This window comes from Carcharodon carcharias, chromosome 19 (assembly GCF_017639515.1).
Source record: "Carcharodon carcharias isolate sCarCar2 chromosome 19, sCarCar2.pri, whole genome shotgun sequence".
In the NCBI taxonomy this organism is placed as follows: Eukaryota; Metazoa; Chordata; class Chondrichthyes; order Lamniformes; family Lamnidae; genus Carcharodon; species Carcharodon carcharias.
The window spans coordinates 17,353,197-17,372,196 of NC_054485.1; the positions used below are offsets into that span (position 1 = coordinate 17,353,197).

Consider the following 19,000-nt stretch of genomic DNA (forward strand, 5'->3'; position numbering starts at 1 on the left):
ACAACATTATCAACATGCAACCATTCCTGCAGTGATCCTTGTACTGAACCCTGAGAAACACCACTGGGTGTTTTTCAAACTGGAGGAAGGCAGTCATTCACTCCAACTCTCTGTTTTCTAATCCACTGTCAATTTACTGTCCATGATGCTACTGCCCCTTACATTCCATGAGCTTCAGTTCTGCTAACAAACCTATTACGTCTTACTTTATCTAATGCCTTTTGAAAGTCCATAAGCACAATGTCAACACACTGCCCTCCACCAACCCCTTTGTTATCTCATCAAAAAAACACAATTAATTTGGTCAAACATGATTCACCCTGAAAAATCTGTGCTGGTTCCTTTATTAGTTCATGCAGATCCAGGTGACTCTTCTTGTTCAACAACAACAACAACAGAAAATGTTGGAAAAACTCAGCAGCTCTAACAGCATCTGTGGAGAGAAAAACAGAGTTAACATTTCGAGTCCATGTGACTCTTCTTCAGAGCTCTGAAAAGTTCCCTTCCTGACCAGGTGACTTGTCCATTTTAAGCATTGCCAGCCTTTCTAGTATCTTCCTTTTATCTGATTTTATCACATCAGTATCACAACAACCTCCTTGTTTACTATAGCTTTGGCAAATACCTCCTCTTTGGTAAACATCAAGAAATTCTGAGAGGGATTTTCACTCATCGCCAGTTACTTGCTTTCAAGGTCTGTCTCTCCAAACTCTTTTAATTGAATTTATATTTTCAGGATGCAGATAATGTGGCCTCTGATTTGCAAACTGAACAGAGTGGGGAAAGAGATGCATCCTCTCCAATGTATGGCACTGTAATCGGTGTGCAGCGCCATTAGAACATCTGGCTGGTCTTCTCTCGACTCTTTTGAATCTGGGGGGACAATGCTGGAGGGAATGGTGGCAGAAACTGAGGGTGAAATAGTGGGGTAGAATGTAGACCTGAGAGACGGAGGGAGGCGGGATTGACAGGGATTCCAATGGTAAATCAAGCTTTTGCATGTGGAATGAAATCTACACCAAAAATGGGTCTCTTTAATATTGCCGCTTTACATGTAGGAAGTTCAAAGAGTTTATGATCATGAAAGGAACGTGGAATTTAGGATGAATATTAACTTGATGGGAAACAAAAACAAAAACAGAATTACCTGGAAAAACTCAGCAGGTCTGGCAGCATCGGCAGAGTTTTTCCAGGTAATTCTGTTTTTGTTTTTCTTTTGGATTTCCAGCATCCGCAGTTTTTTTGTTTTTATAAACTTGATGGGGGTACATTTTCATCATGCTTGATGGGTGAAAATTTGACAGTGTGGATCACATGCCCTTTAGGGAACCTTTAATAAATTTTCAATGGAATACTTTTCTAGTCGTATAAATTGATCTATTGATCATTTTTGATCTCTACTTGGGAAAATAGTGTTTAGTTTGCATGTAATATTTATGCTGCTTTCCCAAGAAAAAGTGTTTGCCCAAAATTTCAGTGGCCAAGCTAGTTTTGACCATTAATTTTAATCCATTAGGCCCACCATTTTTGGTGGGACCAGAAGCAGATTTTCACCTCCCCCAGATCTGACCTATCAGTGTGGGAGCCAGTCCATTTCCTATCTGCCCACAATTGGTAAGCTGCAATGGTGCACCTATTTGGTACCCATAGCTCATCAGCAGTCAAATGAGGCGTGAACAGGCAGAAGTCAAAGATTAGTTGCACTGTCTCTTCAAAACCCATATCAAAGATTGTCAGGAAGATATAATATAATACTATTGGAATTTATTGTAAAATAGAGTAATAGTGGGATGTACCTATGTGTCTATATGTGTCTCTGTGTGTGTACATGTGTCTGTGTGTGTGTGTGAGAGAGAGGGATTTCATTGAATTAGAGGCAGCTAGTCTGGGTGCTTTGATATAAGAAGAGAAGTTAGGTTCGAAATGTTAATTAGGTAAACATAGGAAAGTTTAGAAACACAGGCATCAAGGGAACATTTGCATTTTTAAATAAACCTAATTAGATTGTTTTCAAAGGAGGGATGAAATGTGTCACATAGCCAAGTGAAGTTTAGAAACAGTGTGCTTATTTTTCCCAAAGATTACTGGTAAAATGTTGTGCCATGAGAGGTTATTATCAGGAAGATAAAGTCCAAAGACAAAGAAACAATGGGTATTTGCATTCAAAGAGGAAAAAGTGTAAAGAGGAGAAAGCTGTTTGTAAGAGAAGACATTGTAAGATCTTGCAAGTGTGAGAAGCCTTCAGCATCTATGGCTCAAGCTGCTGTCTTCACAGGACTGAAGTTAAGAAAACTCACTTTGAATTCGACTTGTTCAGGCTATCATGTTTCTTTGCCTGGGTCTTTTAAAATCTACATGTCTTCCTGTTGCCTTAAAAAAAGTGCAACTGGGAATTGGATTGATTAGGGGATTTAGAAGTTATCATAGTAATTTGTAGATCTATGTATGTATTTAAAAATCATTTCTCTTATTAATAAATGTTTAATCTAGTTTTATAAAACCTATAAGACTTGGTGGTCATATTACTACTGAGTTCAAGACACACATCTTGAAATTTATACAAACTGCAAAACATGTTGTGGCAGTTGTTTCAAGTTTCCCTTTGGAATTTGAACAACTCAGCATTTACCATTGGCTGTGTCATAACAAAGATGAAGAACAGTAAGAGTGAAACTCCTGTGCCTAATGGCCGCTCAACATTGCATCCAACCAGATGGTGGCACATAGAATCTTCCATGACAATCATAACAGTTTGGATCTAGGAATCCTGAAAAGTAGCTCAGTCTAGAGAACTTACACGCTCATTCAAATTGAATGAGGAAATGTTTTCCAGGATTTGCTTTCTATTTCTGCTTTAACACCAATGGCATGAATGTCATTCCTGTTAGGCACATAGCAACAAACTCATTAACAGAAAATCAACAAGACCTTAACAACAAGAGTTAGTCAACACTGAACACCACCATGAAGCTATATAGGTTAGCTAGAAACTGCTTATAATTATATACTGCCGGCAAAGGAATGCAATGCAAAACAATATGTAAACACAATGTACTTTAAAGGTTGTTTAAATGGAAATTATTTGTAACATCAGGAATAATGTTCTATAATAAAAAAAAGCTACTGGTATAAATTGCAAAATAGTGAAACTAAAATTCTGTTTCTGTGTATTTTTATTTGTAAAAGGAAGAAAATACTTGAATTTATATAGCACCTTTCACAATGACCAGACATCTCAAAGCCAATGAAGTGAGTGTATTCAGTTGTAGAAAACCATGGCGGCCAGTTTGCACACAGCAATGTGATAATGGCCAGATAATATGTTTTTGTGGTATTGATTAAGGGATAAGTATTGTCCAGGACACCAGGGATAACTCTCCTGCTCGTCCTTGAAATAGTACCATGGGATCTTTTCCATCTACCTGAGATGAGGTCTTAGTTTACCATCTCATCCAATGCTGATAGTGCGGCATTCCCTCAGTACTTCACTGAAGTGTCAACTTTGATTTCTGCACTCAAGTCCTGCAGTGGGACTTGAACCAACAACCTTGCAACTCAAGGGCAAGAGTTCTACCAGCTGAGGCACAGCTGATATTCTCAGGCATAGACCTGTCCAAGTTCTTGTTCATCAGATTTAAGCCGCTAAGTATCACCAAACATTACATGAAGTGTCAGGGGATGATTTACATATGTAGGATGATCACCACCATGCACAATCCTGCACTAACTCTCATTGACACATGCGTATTTTTGAAAAGGGATCAATAAATGATTAAATTTCCCCAGTCTTTTCCTCTCCCTAACTGAGGGGCACTGAGGCTAAGAGTTCAGGGCAGGGATCAAACCTGATATCCTCCTGGTCTGTACAGGTAGGTTCATCACTGGACAATATATTCACCAAATGCACCATAATGGGAGGAGAGCCCTGATTAGACTCTAGCAGTGACAAACGTGTCAAATGAGACAGACACATCAGGTTTGATTCCTGAGCTATTAGCAGATCTTAATGTTGTAAGGTGTTAGGCATAGTTCAGTAGGTCTTATTAGAGTATTTATAGTCTTAGGTAGTTCAGCAGTAGGTATTTATGAACTACTAGAGAAACTATATACATAGGGCAGAAATTTTTGCTCAGCGGGTAGGTGCGTGCCCAACCTGCTCGAGCATGAAATGACGCGCATTGACGTTGGCCGAGCGTGCTGACATCAACGCGCAGTTGGGCGAAGGTTCGGTCGGCAGGTGTACACTAGAGTCAGCAGCGCGCCCATTGACAATTAAAAGGCCTATTAAGGTCATTGAGTAATCAATTAAATTAATCTTTTCCGCTATCCGTCCAACCTAACAGTTGGCGGGGCAGGCGAAAAGGCCTAGTGGCCATTGCATTTTTTTGGAAACCTCATCCATGGGCGGCGTGAAGTTTCCTGAAGCAAATAATAATAAAATGAAAGTTTTTAAAATGTAATTAATAACATGTCCCTGCCCACGTGACAGGGTCACATGAGGGGACATGTTTTATTACATTTTTATTTACTTCATTTTCTTTTTTAAAAAGGCTCCATCTCCCTGAGGCAGCTCCGTGCCTCAGGGAGATGATGAAGCTCTCACTCAGGCACATGCGTCAAGTTCACACTCAGCCCGCTCACCCTCCTCCCCCCCTCCACCCCCTGCCCGCCCTGCACAGGCGGCGCTCAGCGCTGCCGCTCGCGTTTCACACTAAGGCCCGCCAGCATGAAATCGTGGTGCAGTGCCACTTACGGGCAGAGGACGGCTTCCCAACCACCCCTGCCACCGAGCCCACCTGGGCAAAATTCTGCCCATCGGTACAGTAAAGGGGTTGTCTCCATTCTTGCTTCTATGCACAACTCTGCCCAACACTACACTGACACGGGTCATGTGTTCTCTTACATCATTGTGTGGGTGGTACAGTACACAGTCCCACATTAACCCTTATGTTCCCAACCCTTATACTACACCTCCCCCAAGTCTTTATCCAAAATATTTACAAGTTATCCCAGCTTACCCCATTTATTACATCATTACTACTACCTATCTGCCCCCTCAAGTCTGAGTGCATAGGGTCAGGCAGTCAAGAGGCCGACTAACCTTTCTATGCTGTGACTACAAGAGCAGGTCAGAGGCTAGGAATAGTGCAACAAGTAACCCACCTCCTGACTCCCCAAAGCCTGTACACCATCTACAACGCACAAGTCAGGAATGTGATGGAATATTCCTTACTTGCCTGGATGAGTGCAGCTCCACCAACACTCAAGAAGCTTGACAAGAAGCTATCCAAGACAAAACAGCCCACTTGATTGGCACAATATCCACTCCCTCCAACAGCAGTATGTACCATCTACAAGATGCAATGCAGGAATTCACCAAGGCTCCTTAGACAGCACCTTCCAAACCCACGACCACTACCACCTAGAAGGACAAGGGCAGCAGATAGATGGGAAAACCACCACCTGGAAGTTCCCCTCCAAGTCACTCACCACCCTGACTTGGAAATATATCACCGTTCCTTTACTGTTGCTGAGTCAATATCCTGGAACTCCCTTCCTAACAGCACTGTGAGTGTACTAATCCGCATGGACTGCAGCAGTTCAAGAAGGCAGCTCACCACCACCTTCTCAAATGCAACTGGAGATGGGCAATAAATGCTGGCCCAACCAGCAAAGCCTACATCCCATGAAAGAATTTTTTTTTAAATTTTGTTCTCGCTACTGTCAAAGGAGTGGCAGGCTCTGTCGCTGCAGGTAAAATTATTGAATCAGAGATTGTTCTGGCATCAGAGTGTCTTGTTATCCTCTTTTTCCATTCTTTGGCATCTGTTGATTCTAAATTGTAGTGATAGATGGTGGTTGGTTTATCCCCCTCTTTACAGGGCAGATGGACTCTGGGCTTGCCTCTGGTGTGTTTTTTTTCTCTTCTTCCTTTGTGTGGCTCATTGTGACACACATGCTGGGATGAAAGGTGGCTCTTCCTGTTGGGAAGGTGTGACTTGTTAGTAAGCTCACCTTTGTGTTTGGCTGTGGGATGTGCTGTCAATGGATGGCTGCTGCTCGGTTCCAGCATCGTTTTTATGCACTGCCATGCTGGCTGGCGATTGCAGCATCTGCTCTGTGGTCTTGGTTTCTCTCTCCAACTGGCATCGGAGCCAAAGTTTGAGGCTCTTCTCATGGCTGGTTCCCCACTTGACTGTCATCTACTCGAGGTGTCATGGTAACCATCTGAGTAGTTGGCTGATCTGGCCAATGTGGGGCTTCCAGCGCCTGTAAAAAAAAAAGTGGATAAACCTGCTCTGCAAAGAGAGAAGACAATTCAGAGCTTAAGTCCCAGTCGACAGAGTCTTTCCTGTTGGAGCTCTCGGGAACTTGCAGCTCTGTATAATTTATGACAGTGGTTATCTTGCCATCTTGTGCCATTTTGAAGAGATTCAAGGCTACACAGGCATCTCTGCTCAGAAGAGAAAAAGACTGGTAACGGATGACATACATCAGCTCCAAGATTTGTTTGCCACCGCACCGTAATGGTTCCAGAATCATGTCTATGACTGGAAGTTGGATTCCTCCAGGCCTGCAAAGCAGTGTGTCTGTTGTTTGTAGCCAGAGGTGTTTCTGCCACGGCTCTTTGTCCAGTAGGACTGTAACACTGGCTCCAGCGTCCACGTCAAAGTTCGTGAAACAGCCATTAACCAAGTCTGCATTCCAGAACGAAAATTTGACCTCACCCAAGGAGCATGGTTGTATGTCCTCTTGATGTGCAGTCCCAACCTCATGAATCCTCTTGGGATCTTCTGTGTGTTTTATTGCTTTGGCTTTGCATAGCTTCCCAAGTGTCCCATTCGACAACATTGAAAAGACTGGACTGAAATTGCTGGACATTGATCACACCTGTGGGGTCATTTTGCTCCACAGTGCTGGCATGGTCACTCAACTGGTCAGTTAGGGTATTGCTTCCCTGTTTCTGTGCTGTTTCATTAGCTGGACAGTGGGGTTTGCTTAGTACCATGGTTTGTTTTCTCTCTTTAATATGGATCTGTGCTGCAAACGGATTTCAGATTGCCTGACAATCTGGATGGCTTTCTCAAGGGTTAGATCTTCCTTTGTTTGAAGCATGTCTGAGAGTGTGTTGTCCACCACTCCTACAGCTATCCTATCCGATTAGCTTCAGGTCACCGTACTCACAGCCTTTCAGGCATTCTGCATAGCTCGTTAATGAAGGAGTCAACAGGTTCTCCTGGCTGCTGGATACGTTTATTAAATTTAGCCCTTTTAATAGTTTTGATGTTTCTGATAAAATAAGCATTGAATTATTTTTAAACTTCATCAAATTTTGCAGATGATGTGTTGATTTCTTGTCTGCTATTATATCATCAGCGATCAGGCCTACTGAATAAAGCAGTGTGTTACCCTGTTCAGTTTCCATCTTTTTATTCAGACCTGAAACAATCATGTATCTAAGGACTCCCTTTTCACAAATTCTCCAACTTTTTGATTGTTCTAGGCCTTGGATAAGTCCAAATTGATCTGGAAGAGTGGATTTCTGACCCACAGTTAAAATTTTTAAATTGCAGGTTCAGCTTTCAAAGGTTTCCGAAAATCCAAGATGAGCAACACTGTATGCTGCTTCACAAAAGGGTTTCCCTGTGCTTGCCAGTTTTGGCAGGCTCCTGCAGTAATGATGTCCAGGATCTCAGCATTTAAATTGTTTCAGCAAAAGCTTCCTGGATCGACTGGTTAGAGCCTTCCCCACTTCAGCGCAATATTCTAGGTCTGGGAAGTGTCGAATCACCAAGGCCTTTGCTGGGGTTTTTAAGCTGCCGACTGAGTTGCGATTAATTTTTAATGAACTTTTTTTCTTTGTTCGGGGTGGGCTCGGCTGCCACTTGATGATGATGCCAAGTGCAGCCTGATTAGCCAGGGTGACTCACAGACCAAGCCATGGTGCAATTTTCATGCACCAACACATTGTTTTGCGTACATTGAACCTTGCATATTGAACCATTAAAAATGGAACATTTAAATGAGGCCAGTAAACAATTGCAATAAAAAAAATTATCTTCATTGAAAGTCAAGCTTAATTAGGAACAGAATGATAAATAGTACGTTCAGATTTCATACAGATCAAACCAACCTTCAGATGAGAGAAATCCTCTTTCAAGAAAATCTAGTTTGCACCACTTTTATTATTTTCTGTTAAAATTTAGTTATTGAAAGGGATACTATCAGTCCAGTGGCAAAAAAGATAAGGGGTATGATTACAGAGCAACAACATGACACAGCGTTACATGACCTATTGTTGCTCTGATGTCATCGGAGTTGAACTGACCCAGGTTAACAAGTGCTTATTCTCAGTGGATTTATTTGTCCGTGGGCACTTTTCAGTATAAATGAGGATCTGGACCGGTGTAATGATTTTATACAATGGCAGGACTCCCCTACTCCACTCCCATTTTCTATAAAATCAAACTACGAAATGCATGAAAACCAGATCGATTAGAGAAATTGGACAGTGTGTCTGCATCACTAATACGCACTTGTGCAATTTTAAAGAAGAACAGTAGAAAGAGAGGCAACTGCTGGGAGAAGGATCAGCTAAACAGAGTGGGGAGATATCCTGCTTGCTTTAAAAGGACATGTAATGTTCAGAGCGGTGCTGTGCCACACAGTCCATGCATGGTCACAGGTTTGATCCTTACTCAGCCTGTGGTAGCTGATTTCAGTTTGCTTAACTGTACCTGGGAATGAATTATTCTTGATCCTGATCTTGTAACTCTTGCTGGCGATCACAGGTAATAGGGGGCTGGATTTTACAATCCCCCCGCTGGGTGTGTTTTTGGCAGTGGAGGCACGTAAAATAAAAGGAGTGGTAAGCCCAGCATCTTCCCGCCCACCCCTGAGCTGTCTCCCATAATGCAGGAGCGCCAAAATCGGCAGCCCACCCATCATTTTTAATTCAGCTTGGGCTGACAAGTGGCAAGTAACATTCATGCCACAGAAGGGCCAGGCAATGATCATCTCCAACAAGAAATAATCCAACCATCTCCCCTTGACGTTCAATAGCATTGCCATTGCTGAATACCCCACGATCAACATCCTGGAGGTTAACATTGACCAGAAACTGAACCAGACTAACCATATAAATACTGTGGCTACAAGAGCAGGTCAGAGGCTGGGAATCCTGCGGTGAGTAACTCACCTGCTGACTCCCCAAAGCCTATCCACCATCTACAAGGCACAAGTCAGGAGTGTGATGGAATATACTCCACTTGCCTGGATAAGTGCAGCTCCAACAACACTCAGGAAGCTCAACACAATTCAGGACAAAGCAGCCCGCTTGATTGGCACCCCATCCATCACCTTCAACATCCACTCCCTCCACCACTGACACACAGAGGCAGCAGTGTGTACCATCTACAAGATGCACCACAGCCATACAACAAGTTTCTTTCGACAGCACCTTCCAAGCCTGTAACCTCTACCACCCAGAAGAAGGGCAGCAGATGCATTGGAACACCACCATCTGTAAGTTCCCCGCCAAGCCACACATCATCCTGACTTGGAATTATATTGCCGTTCCTTCACTGTTGCTGGGACAAAACCTTGGAACTCCCTCCCTAACAGTGCTGTGGGTGTACTGACACCACATGGACTGCAGCGGTTCAAGGAGGCAACTCATCACCACTGCCCATGCCATAATATGGTTGATGTGGGCAGGCCACATCATTAAAGCAAATTGCTTAAAAGGCAGGAAGGAAGGGTGGGATATTTCCTTTGGGGGTGCCCTGTGAGCATTAGGGGCACTCGCCTCCCTTTCTTCCTCCTTGCCTGGCCTCAAAATCCCACCCACTCACTCCTTCCTTTGGATCCTTTCCCATCCCAAACCCCAGACTTACCTGTCTCTCTGGTGGTCATGTCCTCTTCACCCGAGGACCTGCTTGCAGTCCCGGCAGCACCCACTGCTGAGTTCTGGCGCTGTTGGGACGACTAGAATTTCCAGTCAATCTGATTAGCCAGCAGCTCTTGAGAGGAGAAAGTCCCACTCTCACCTTGTTCATACTGCCTGCAGAGTGTTATTGCTGCAGAGTGGCCTTGTTTAATGTGTGTTGGCTGGCATCTGATATTTCTTCCAGGGAAGGGGATTGGGGGAAAACAAGAAATATGCCCATGAATTTTGAGTGTGTATGGAATCCACTCCCAATGTGAGGAATTGGAATAGTCAGCCGTGTACACAGTTTACTTACACTTATATATACAGAAAGCCCATCTTAGTAAGATACCAGAGAGCTGTTGGAACTTACGGACTCATTCTCCTCATCTTTAAAGGAAACAAAAACTGAAGAAAAAAAGACAAAGGGTTATTTATCTTTTCAGTGAACGTGTCCAGCCACAGACATTGGCAACGTAGATAAAAACAAAAAAACTGCGGATGCTAGAAATCCAAAACAAAAACAAAATTAGCTGGAAAAACTCAGCAGGTCTGGCAGCATCGGCGGAGAAGAAAAGAGTTGATGTTTCGAGTCCTCATGACCCTTCTCTCAAGTTCTGTCGAAGGGTCATGAGGACTCGAAACGTCAACTCTTTTCTTCTCTGCCGATGCTGCCAGACCTGCTGAGTTTTTCCAGGTAATTCTGTTTTTGACATTGACAACATGTTTGGTTGCTGAACACTGCTTACAACTTAAAAGTTTATTGCTCTTACTTATAGCAACGTTTCTTAAAGATTTTCCAATGTTCCAGGAATCATAAGGTGCGGGTCCTATGGGTTTTGGCAGCAACTAAATCAAAAATCAAAACGGAAAACCCAAAGGCACACAAATACCGGGATAAAAACAAATTGCAAGCACTTAGGATTGTCCTGTCCTGTCTTTAAAAAAAAATGGATTGTCCTGTTTTTCTAAAATGATAGCAGCATGCATGCTTAGAGGAACACAATGTGCCTTTGTAAAGATCTTCCACGTTTCCCCTCCCTACGCATAATGGCAGGTACAGAGCAAGATGCTAAGAGGTCCAACTGCTAGTTTAGTTGCAAGTGTGCCCCACTTATTTTCAGGTACAGGGAAGCTGCCAATCACCGATGACCTGCTGGCAAATAACTGCAATGCACTTGTCCACATAAAAAGCGTGATCCCGGTGAGATAGCAGATTTGCTAATCTAAGTTTATATTTTGTTAATTTTAAAAATGTGCAGTAATTCCCCCTGAACCATTGGTGTGAAAATGCACTGCCTAGAGTGGTCCTGAAGCATTTGGATAAGAAGGTCTGAGTGTTACTCTCTGGTCTGTACTGAGTTGGTTGACCTCAGCCAACAGTAATTGGGTTACTTCAATTGGATTCAATGCCCCTGGGTCGGGGACAGAAAGAATAAGCCCAATTTTCCACAACCAATACCTAATCAATGTACTTTGCATATGTGGAGAGATTTGAACTCAGTTGTATGTTAATACATCAAGGCTCTAAAACCACTGCTCCAATTGGCAACACCAGTAAATATTAGTGAGATCCATATAATGGGTCTCCACAGCAGTGTTCTGGGTGTTAGAAGATCATCAGGGTTGGAAATAGCCTTTTAAAAATGCACAAGATATATATTGCTCCCAGGATGCAGACATGGAAAGAGATGAAAAAACAGCAGTACCATATTATGCCTTTCCCTGGCCCCTTCTTAGAATCAAGCCACAAACATAAGGCATTATTGTAAATCAACAGGCAGAATAAATTGAATGATGTGGGCAGTGTAAAGCTACACATATGCTGCGAATTTTACAGCAAATATATATGTGTTGCAACAACACAAGTGATTGCCTCTTTTGCACCAAGCTATTTTCCTCTCCTCAGCAGTTGTTCGCTCTCTCTAAAGCCATTAAATGCCCTCTGAACAAGGACAATTAGGGATGGGTAATAAATGCTGGTCTAGCCAGCGATGCCCACATCCCAAGAATGGATTAAGAAAAGCCCAGTCGAAGCTAGAGCCGGTTTAAATATACACCTCTCATCAGCTTGTTGGAACTATAGCATTGCATTTGTGACTCTTTGCCAATAGTACCGATAAGGGCATTTAGCTCCTTGAAGTCTGGGTGCTTGCTTCTACCCAAAGCTTTCAATCAAATATGGATATCAATTAAGAGTAATCAGTATGTAATTTTTAAATGCATTGTTTCATATTTGAAATCAAGTTCTGAATTTGTCAACAATTCTCATGTGTAACTTTAAATCTTTGCCAATGAAAATTATTTTTGTCAGAAAAGTAAAATTAATTTTTAAAGCTTCACATATACAATACTGTTAAAGCATTTTTATAATGTGCAACCTCTCTCACAACCACCTGTCCCTAACTTATCACTCTTACTATGGTTAGTCGATTTCTTAACTTTCCTTACTTAATTCATCTATTCTGCCAAAGCACTACTACCCTGTATCGTTCTACCCTCCTTACAGTGTTGAAATCATGATTCATTGCACTCTCAGTTATTCCAACTCAATATTCACAGGATCTTAAAACTGTGGACCTCCTTTTTTTCCCTATCTTTCTTTCCAGTATGAAGCTTCAAGCATTTGGTAGAAGTATTCTGTAAACTCCTATACAAACCCAAAACCTTCAGTATCCATAATGTTATATATCATCACGTGGACAGAGACTTTAAAATGACTGACGCCATGGCTAGCTATGACTCAAACAAAATAAACTTTCTGGCATTCAGAGAAGCTGAGACCTTGTTATCTCTGAAGGGATACCAACAACCCAGTGAGCTACAAAAGACAAAATTCCAAGGGAATTATACAAGGCCATTTACATTTCTTAAACCAGGCCTGGCCAATGGAGACTACCAGTCTGATAGGACAAAGGATCCTGAAAAGTCCTTTGAAATTCTTAATGGTTGAAACATTAACAATCTCAAGAATCCAGACCAAGGAATATACATTCTTCATCACAGCCAAAATGGAGAAGAGGGAGTCATGTCACATGACCCTCCCCCCCCCCCATCAGCTCGGAGAACCAGTTACCCTGTCCTACTGCACTGCCACAGAATCTGACATCTCATCAAATAAGCAGCAGCGCAGAAAAAAAGTGTTCTCTCCCGTTTTGAATACCTGGCCCCCATCTACACTGCTTCTAGTGGAACTTCTACATCATCACCTACAAGACTAATTCGCCTCTGCATGCCCATCTCACTATGGAAGTCATCTCTACTGGAAAAGTGGATTATCCAGCATCGGTTTCAGCCTCTGTGGAGGAATATACCACTGAACTTTTGACTCTGGACTCTGGACTTTCTCATTTTGGTGGAGTTATTATTTTCTCTGTGGTTTTTGCCCTGTACCTCTTTCTTTTCTTTATCCTTCCTTTACTGTATAAATGCAAAAAGGTGGGGGAGATGGGGGGAACATTGTGAACCCTCTTCCTGTGTTTTGAATGTGTGCAAAATAAACTAACCCCCCAAGTTTACTCTATCTCAAGTTTGCTGTGGAATTATTAATAGAGGATTAGATCACACCAAAACTGAGGAGTTGGAAAATACGCCACTGCTTATAAAGGGGGAAATCAAAATCTAAAACACCTTTCTGTTTATGGATAGGTGGTGAGGAGAGAAATTAGGGTGTTTAAATTAAAACCCCTTCCTGTCCATAACACACACTAACACCACACTATAATATAAAAGCAAAATACTGCAGCTGCTGGAAATCGGAAACAAAAACAGAAAATGCTGGAAAAACTCGGCAGGTCTAGCAGCATCTGTGGAGAGAGAGAAGCAGAGTTAACATTTTGAGTCTGTATGATCTTTCTTCAGAGCCAGTTGTAATACACTGGCCAAAACAGCCATGCAGTATTCATCTGTGATGCCTCTCAAAAGTATCATTTTCCCTTCCTTTAACAGCTAATTAACACTAGTAACTATCATTGTTTAAACAGAAAAGATTTCTGTGCAAAGTGGCATTTGAAGTGTGAACCCCGATAGATACACATTGGTCTATCTTTATCTTCAATAGTGAGGCTGTTTTATTAATCCAAAAAGCTGCCAAATTACTACAATTCCCATTATTTAGATGTTGTTTAAGCTGTATGACAAATGGTTTAATTTTTTGATGCATAAGTGTATTTTACAACTGAAAAAAATGACTATAAGAGCCAGAAATAAATAAGGCAAGCATGGTTATCTGGTGATTCGTTGTAAAACTGCAAACATTGAAAATCTGAAATTAAGCATTTGGAAATAAAGGACATTTTTTTAAGCAAAAGGCTGTCCAAAATTTTTAAAAATGTTTTATGAATATCGAGCCTCCAGTACAACAAATAAAAATTTAATAATTAGTTTACATAAATCTCTAATTACTTACACCAGTTTGACTCAAATATTTTTTGGTTGAAGGACCACTTTTCAAATGGATTAATAATCATGGACCCCCATCTAAATGTAATTACATAATACTCACAATATGAAACTGCTGCATGTAAGGAGTGCTTCAGTAATGCTTTTAAGAAAACAGGGTGTTTACTTACAGATATCAGGGATTTGATGTGCCTGCCTCTCACTGCACAGTGTGTGGCACATAAACAGCTCTCTTGAACAAAGTTAAACTCACCTGGTGCACACCACCAGCCTTTCTACCTGTAGGTTTTTTTCTATTCCTTCTTGGGGATGTAGACATTGCTGGCAAGGCCAGCCTTTGATGCCCATTCCTAACTGAGCTGTTTGCTCAGCCATTTCAGAGGGCAGTGAGGAGTCAATGGAATGCTATCCTTTATTTATGAGAGGGATTGAACATAAAAGTAAGGATGTTATGCTTCAGTTATACAGGGCATCAGTGAGACCGCATCTCGAATACTGGGTGCAGTTCTGGTCTCCTTATTTAAGAAAGGATGTAAATGCACTGGAGTCGGTTCAAAGGAGTTTTACTAGATTGATACCTGAAATGAGGGAGTTGTATTATGAGGAATGGTTGGACAGACTGGGCTTGTTTCCACTGGAGTTTAGAGGAGTAAGGGGTGATTTGATTGAAGTATACAAGATACTGAACGGCCTTGACAAGATGGACATGGAAAGGATTTTTCCCCTTCTGGGTGATCCAGAACTAGGGGGCACAGTTTTAAAATTAGGTGTTGCCCTTTTAGGACACAAATGAGAATTTTTTTCTCTCAGAAGGTTGTGTGACTTTGGAACTCTCTGCCTCAGAAGATGGTGGAGGCGGGGCCATTGAATATTTTTAACGTAGAGATAGATAGATTCTTGTTAGGCAAGGGAATCAATGATTATCGGGGTTAGATGGGAACATGGAAATTGAAACACAAGAAGTTCAGCCATGATCTCATTGAATGGCGGAGCAGGCTCGAGGGGCCAAAGATCTACTCCTGTTCCTATTTCTAATGTTCATTGCTGTGTGCCTGGAGTCAAATGTAGGCCAGACCAGGTAAGTACAGCAGGTTTCCTTCCCGAAAGGACATTAGTGAACTAGGTGGGTTTTTTATAACAATCAGCGATGGTTTCATTGTCACCATTACTGAACCAATTCCAGATTTTTTTTAAACTTAATTGGATTCAAACTCCACCAGCTACCATTTGGGTTTGAACCCATGGTCCCCAGAGCATTAACCCAAGCCTTTGTATTACTAGTCCAGTGACATTACGACTATACCACCATCCACCCTTAATTCTGCCTGGTGATCTTTGTGCTACTCTCAGTACTCATCCATGTATGGTCCTTTCTGAAGTGAGACATGTTATCCCATTCTGCCTCACACGTTGCACCCAGTTTTAACTCACTCAAAACCCACTCACTTGGACAAGGTCCCCAGGTGGCTGCACTCCACTCCCGGCTCCTAGCTCACAACAAACTCATCATTGAATTATTTTATCCTCCTGGATAGGGTTGCCAACCCTCCAGGGTTGGCCTGGAGTCTCCAGATTTGAAGATCAATCTCGAAGACACTGCTATTAGTAAGGAAGAAGTAGCAGGACATTTGGTAAAGCTGAACACGATCAAACCGAGTCAACATGGTTTTGTGAAAGGGAAATCATGTTTGTCAAATTTGCTAGAGTTCTTTGAATATATAACATGCAGAGTTGATAAAGGGGAACCAGTAGATGTAGCGTATTTGGATTTCCAGAAGGCATTTGATAAAGTGCCACATAAAAGGTTATTGCACAAGATAGGTACTCATGGTATTGGGGGTAATATATTGGCATGGATTGAGGATTGGTTAATACAGAAGACAGAGAGTCGGGATTAGTCAGGTTGGAAAGATATAATTATTGGAGTGTCACAAAGATTAGTCTTATGGCCTCAATTATTTAATATCTATATTAATGACTTGGGGAAGGGGGCAGAGTGTAATGTATCCAAATTTGCTGATGATACAAAAAATTGGTGGGAGGGCATATTGTTATGAGGACATAAGGAATCTGCAAGGGGATATAGACAGGTTGAGTGAGTGGGAAAAAACTTGGCAGATGGAGTTTAATGTAGGAGAGTGTGAGGTCATGCACTTTGGTGGGAAGAATCAAAAGGCAGACTTATTTAAATGGAGAGATCCTCCAAAAAAGTGCAACAGAGAGGGATCTGGGTGTTCTTGTGCATGAAACACAAAAAGTTAGCATGCAGGTGCTTCAAGTAATTAAGAAGGCAAATGGAATTTTGGCCTGTATTGCTAGGGGTTGGAGTTTAAAAATAGGGAAGTCTTGTTACAACTGTACAGGGTGTTTGTGAGGCCACACCTGGAGTACTGTGTACAGTTTTGGTCCCTGTATTTAAGAAAGGATATACCGGCGTTGGAGGCAGTTCAAAAGAGATTCACTTGGCTGATTTCTGGGATGAAAGGGTTGACTTATCAATAACGGCTAAACAGTTTAGGCCTTTATTCATTAGAGTTTAGAAGAATGAAGGATAATCTTATTGAACGTACAAGATTCTGAGGGGGCTTGACAGGGTAGATGTTTCCACAGGTGGGGGAATCTCGAACTAAGGGACATTATTACAGAATAAGGGGATACACATTTAAAACTGTGACGTGAGGAATTTCTCTCAGAGGGTAGTGAATGTCTGGAATTCTGTACCCCAGAGAATTGTGGAGGCTAGATCACTGAAAGTATTTAAAGAGGAGGTAGATAGATTTTTGATGAATCGGGGAGTTGAGGACTATGAGGAGCTGGCACGAAAGAGGAGTTGAGGCCTGGGGCAGATCAGCCATAATCTTATTGAATGGTGGGGCAGGCTTGAGGGGCTGAATGGCCTACTCCTACTCCTATTTCTTATGTTCAGCCCTGGAGAAATATCTTAGGGACATTTAAAAAAAAGATTCTTTTTAAAAAAACATTTCTCTTCCAGATATAAAGATATTGAAAAAAAGACTGTTTGGTTGACATCAAGCATCTTGGGTAATGAGTCTTTTTGCTTTCCAATTGGCGTAGGAAGACAGTACTCACAGAGGTGGATGTGTTGGCTGACTAATGGCTGGTGTGTGGGGCAAGTCATGTGATGAAACCTCCAGAAATACATTTAATCACTCAGATAAAAGCAAAATACTGCGGATACTGGAAATCTGAAATAAAAACAAAAATAGCTGGAAAAGCTCAGCAAGTCTGACAGCATCTGCGGAGAGGAACACAGTTAACGTTTCAAGTCTGTATGACTCTTCATCAGAACTAAAGAAAACTAGAAATGAGGTGAAATATAAGCTGTTTGAGGGGGGTGCGACAGGTGGAGCTGGATAGAGGACCAGTGATAGGTGGAGGCAAAGAAGAGATTGCCAAAGATGTCATAGACAAAAGGACAAAGGGGTGTTGACGGTGGTGATATTGGCTAAAGGATGTGCTAATGGTGACATTAAGGGTAGAAAGCAGGTTTAGCAAGTGACAGATGGTCCTAGTGGGGGTGGGGTAGGGGGAAGGGATCGAAATGGGCTAAAAGTTGGAGATAAAACAATGGATGGAAATAAATTTAAAAATAATAATAGAAATAGGTGGGAAAAGAAAAATGTATTTTAAAAAAATATATACATAAATTATTAGAAAAAAGGGGGTTTGGAAAGGTGGTGGGGAAGGAGGAGAGGGTTCATGATCTGAAGTTATTGAACTCAATGTTAAGTCGGAGGGCTGTAAAGTGCCTAGTCGGAAGATGAGGTGCTGTTTCTCCAGTTTGCGTTGAGCTTCACTGGAACAATGCAGCAAGCCAAGGATGAACATGTGGGCATGAGAGCAGGGTGGAGTGTTGAAATGGCAAGCGACAGGGAGGTCTGGGTCATGCTTGCAGACAGACCGAGTGTTTACATTTAATCACCAGTTGGCAACCCTACACGGTAAGGTCTCAATGGACTCCAGTTTGAAAATCACTGAGTAATGCTACCAGATCTTACAATTTAAGATGCAACACTGCTAAGGGTGGGCCCTTTTCCAAACTTCTAGGCTCAAAAGATGCAAAAGAAAAACGAGGCAAATCGGCAAATATAAGCCTGCATGAGACTGAATGACCTTTTGAATTGAGACATCTGCAGGGCCATCAAGGCCCCCCCCCCCACCCCACCCCGAAGCTTGACAGAACCTATGTGCAATTTTCCAACACGTTTTACTTCCCAGCGAAAGGATGTTTTCCACATCCCTGGATGAATGAATGAACGTTCCCTGACCTACAAAGCTAGGGAACCCGAGCAATTCCCGATCACGCCATCAGCCGATGTGGTGGATTAGGGAAAAGGATCACACCCTTTGTTGCTTACGTGGTAGCGCAGCAATGGGCGGGAAAAGAAAGACAGCTGGGTCCATTCAACTAAATCTACGATGACGAATTGTAGCTAAACACACTCGCATGGACTATGGCTAAGGGACAAGGTGGAGAGACTTACAGCGCCGCGGCCAGTTTCCTTCAGCCCCAGACAATAACGCCGGAGGAGCGGAGACTGAAACAGGTAAAAGTGGGGCGGGGGGACAAGGGGGTCGCGTCCTCGGGCTCTCCCCTCACCAAACTTCACAGGATTCCAAAAAAAAAACTAAGTTATAATCACCGACAAA

The 19,000-nt window shown here is 42.2% G+C and overlaps 1 protein-coding gene across 1 annotated transcript in view; it reads left to right on the forward strand.

Moving 5' to 3' along the window:
* The first annotated feature begins 18,720 nt into the window (after positions 1-18,720).
* mfsd2ab (major facilitator superfamily domain containing 2ab) overlaps positions 18,721-19,000 on the forward strand; it is a 59,765-nt gene continuing 59,485 nt past the window's right edge. Inside the window, exon 1 of the mRNA XM_041212090.1 lies at positions 18,721-18,897. Coding sequence (XP_041068024.1) covers positions 18,805-18,897 — 93 coding nt within the window. The 5' untranslated portion in view covers positions 18,721-18,804. The remainder of the gene's footprint in view (positions 18,898-19,000) is intronic.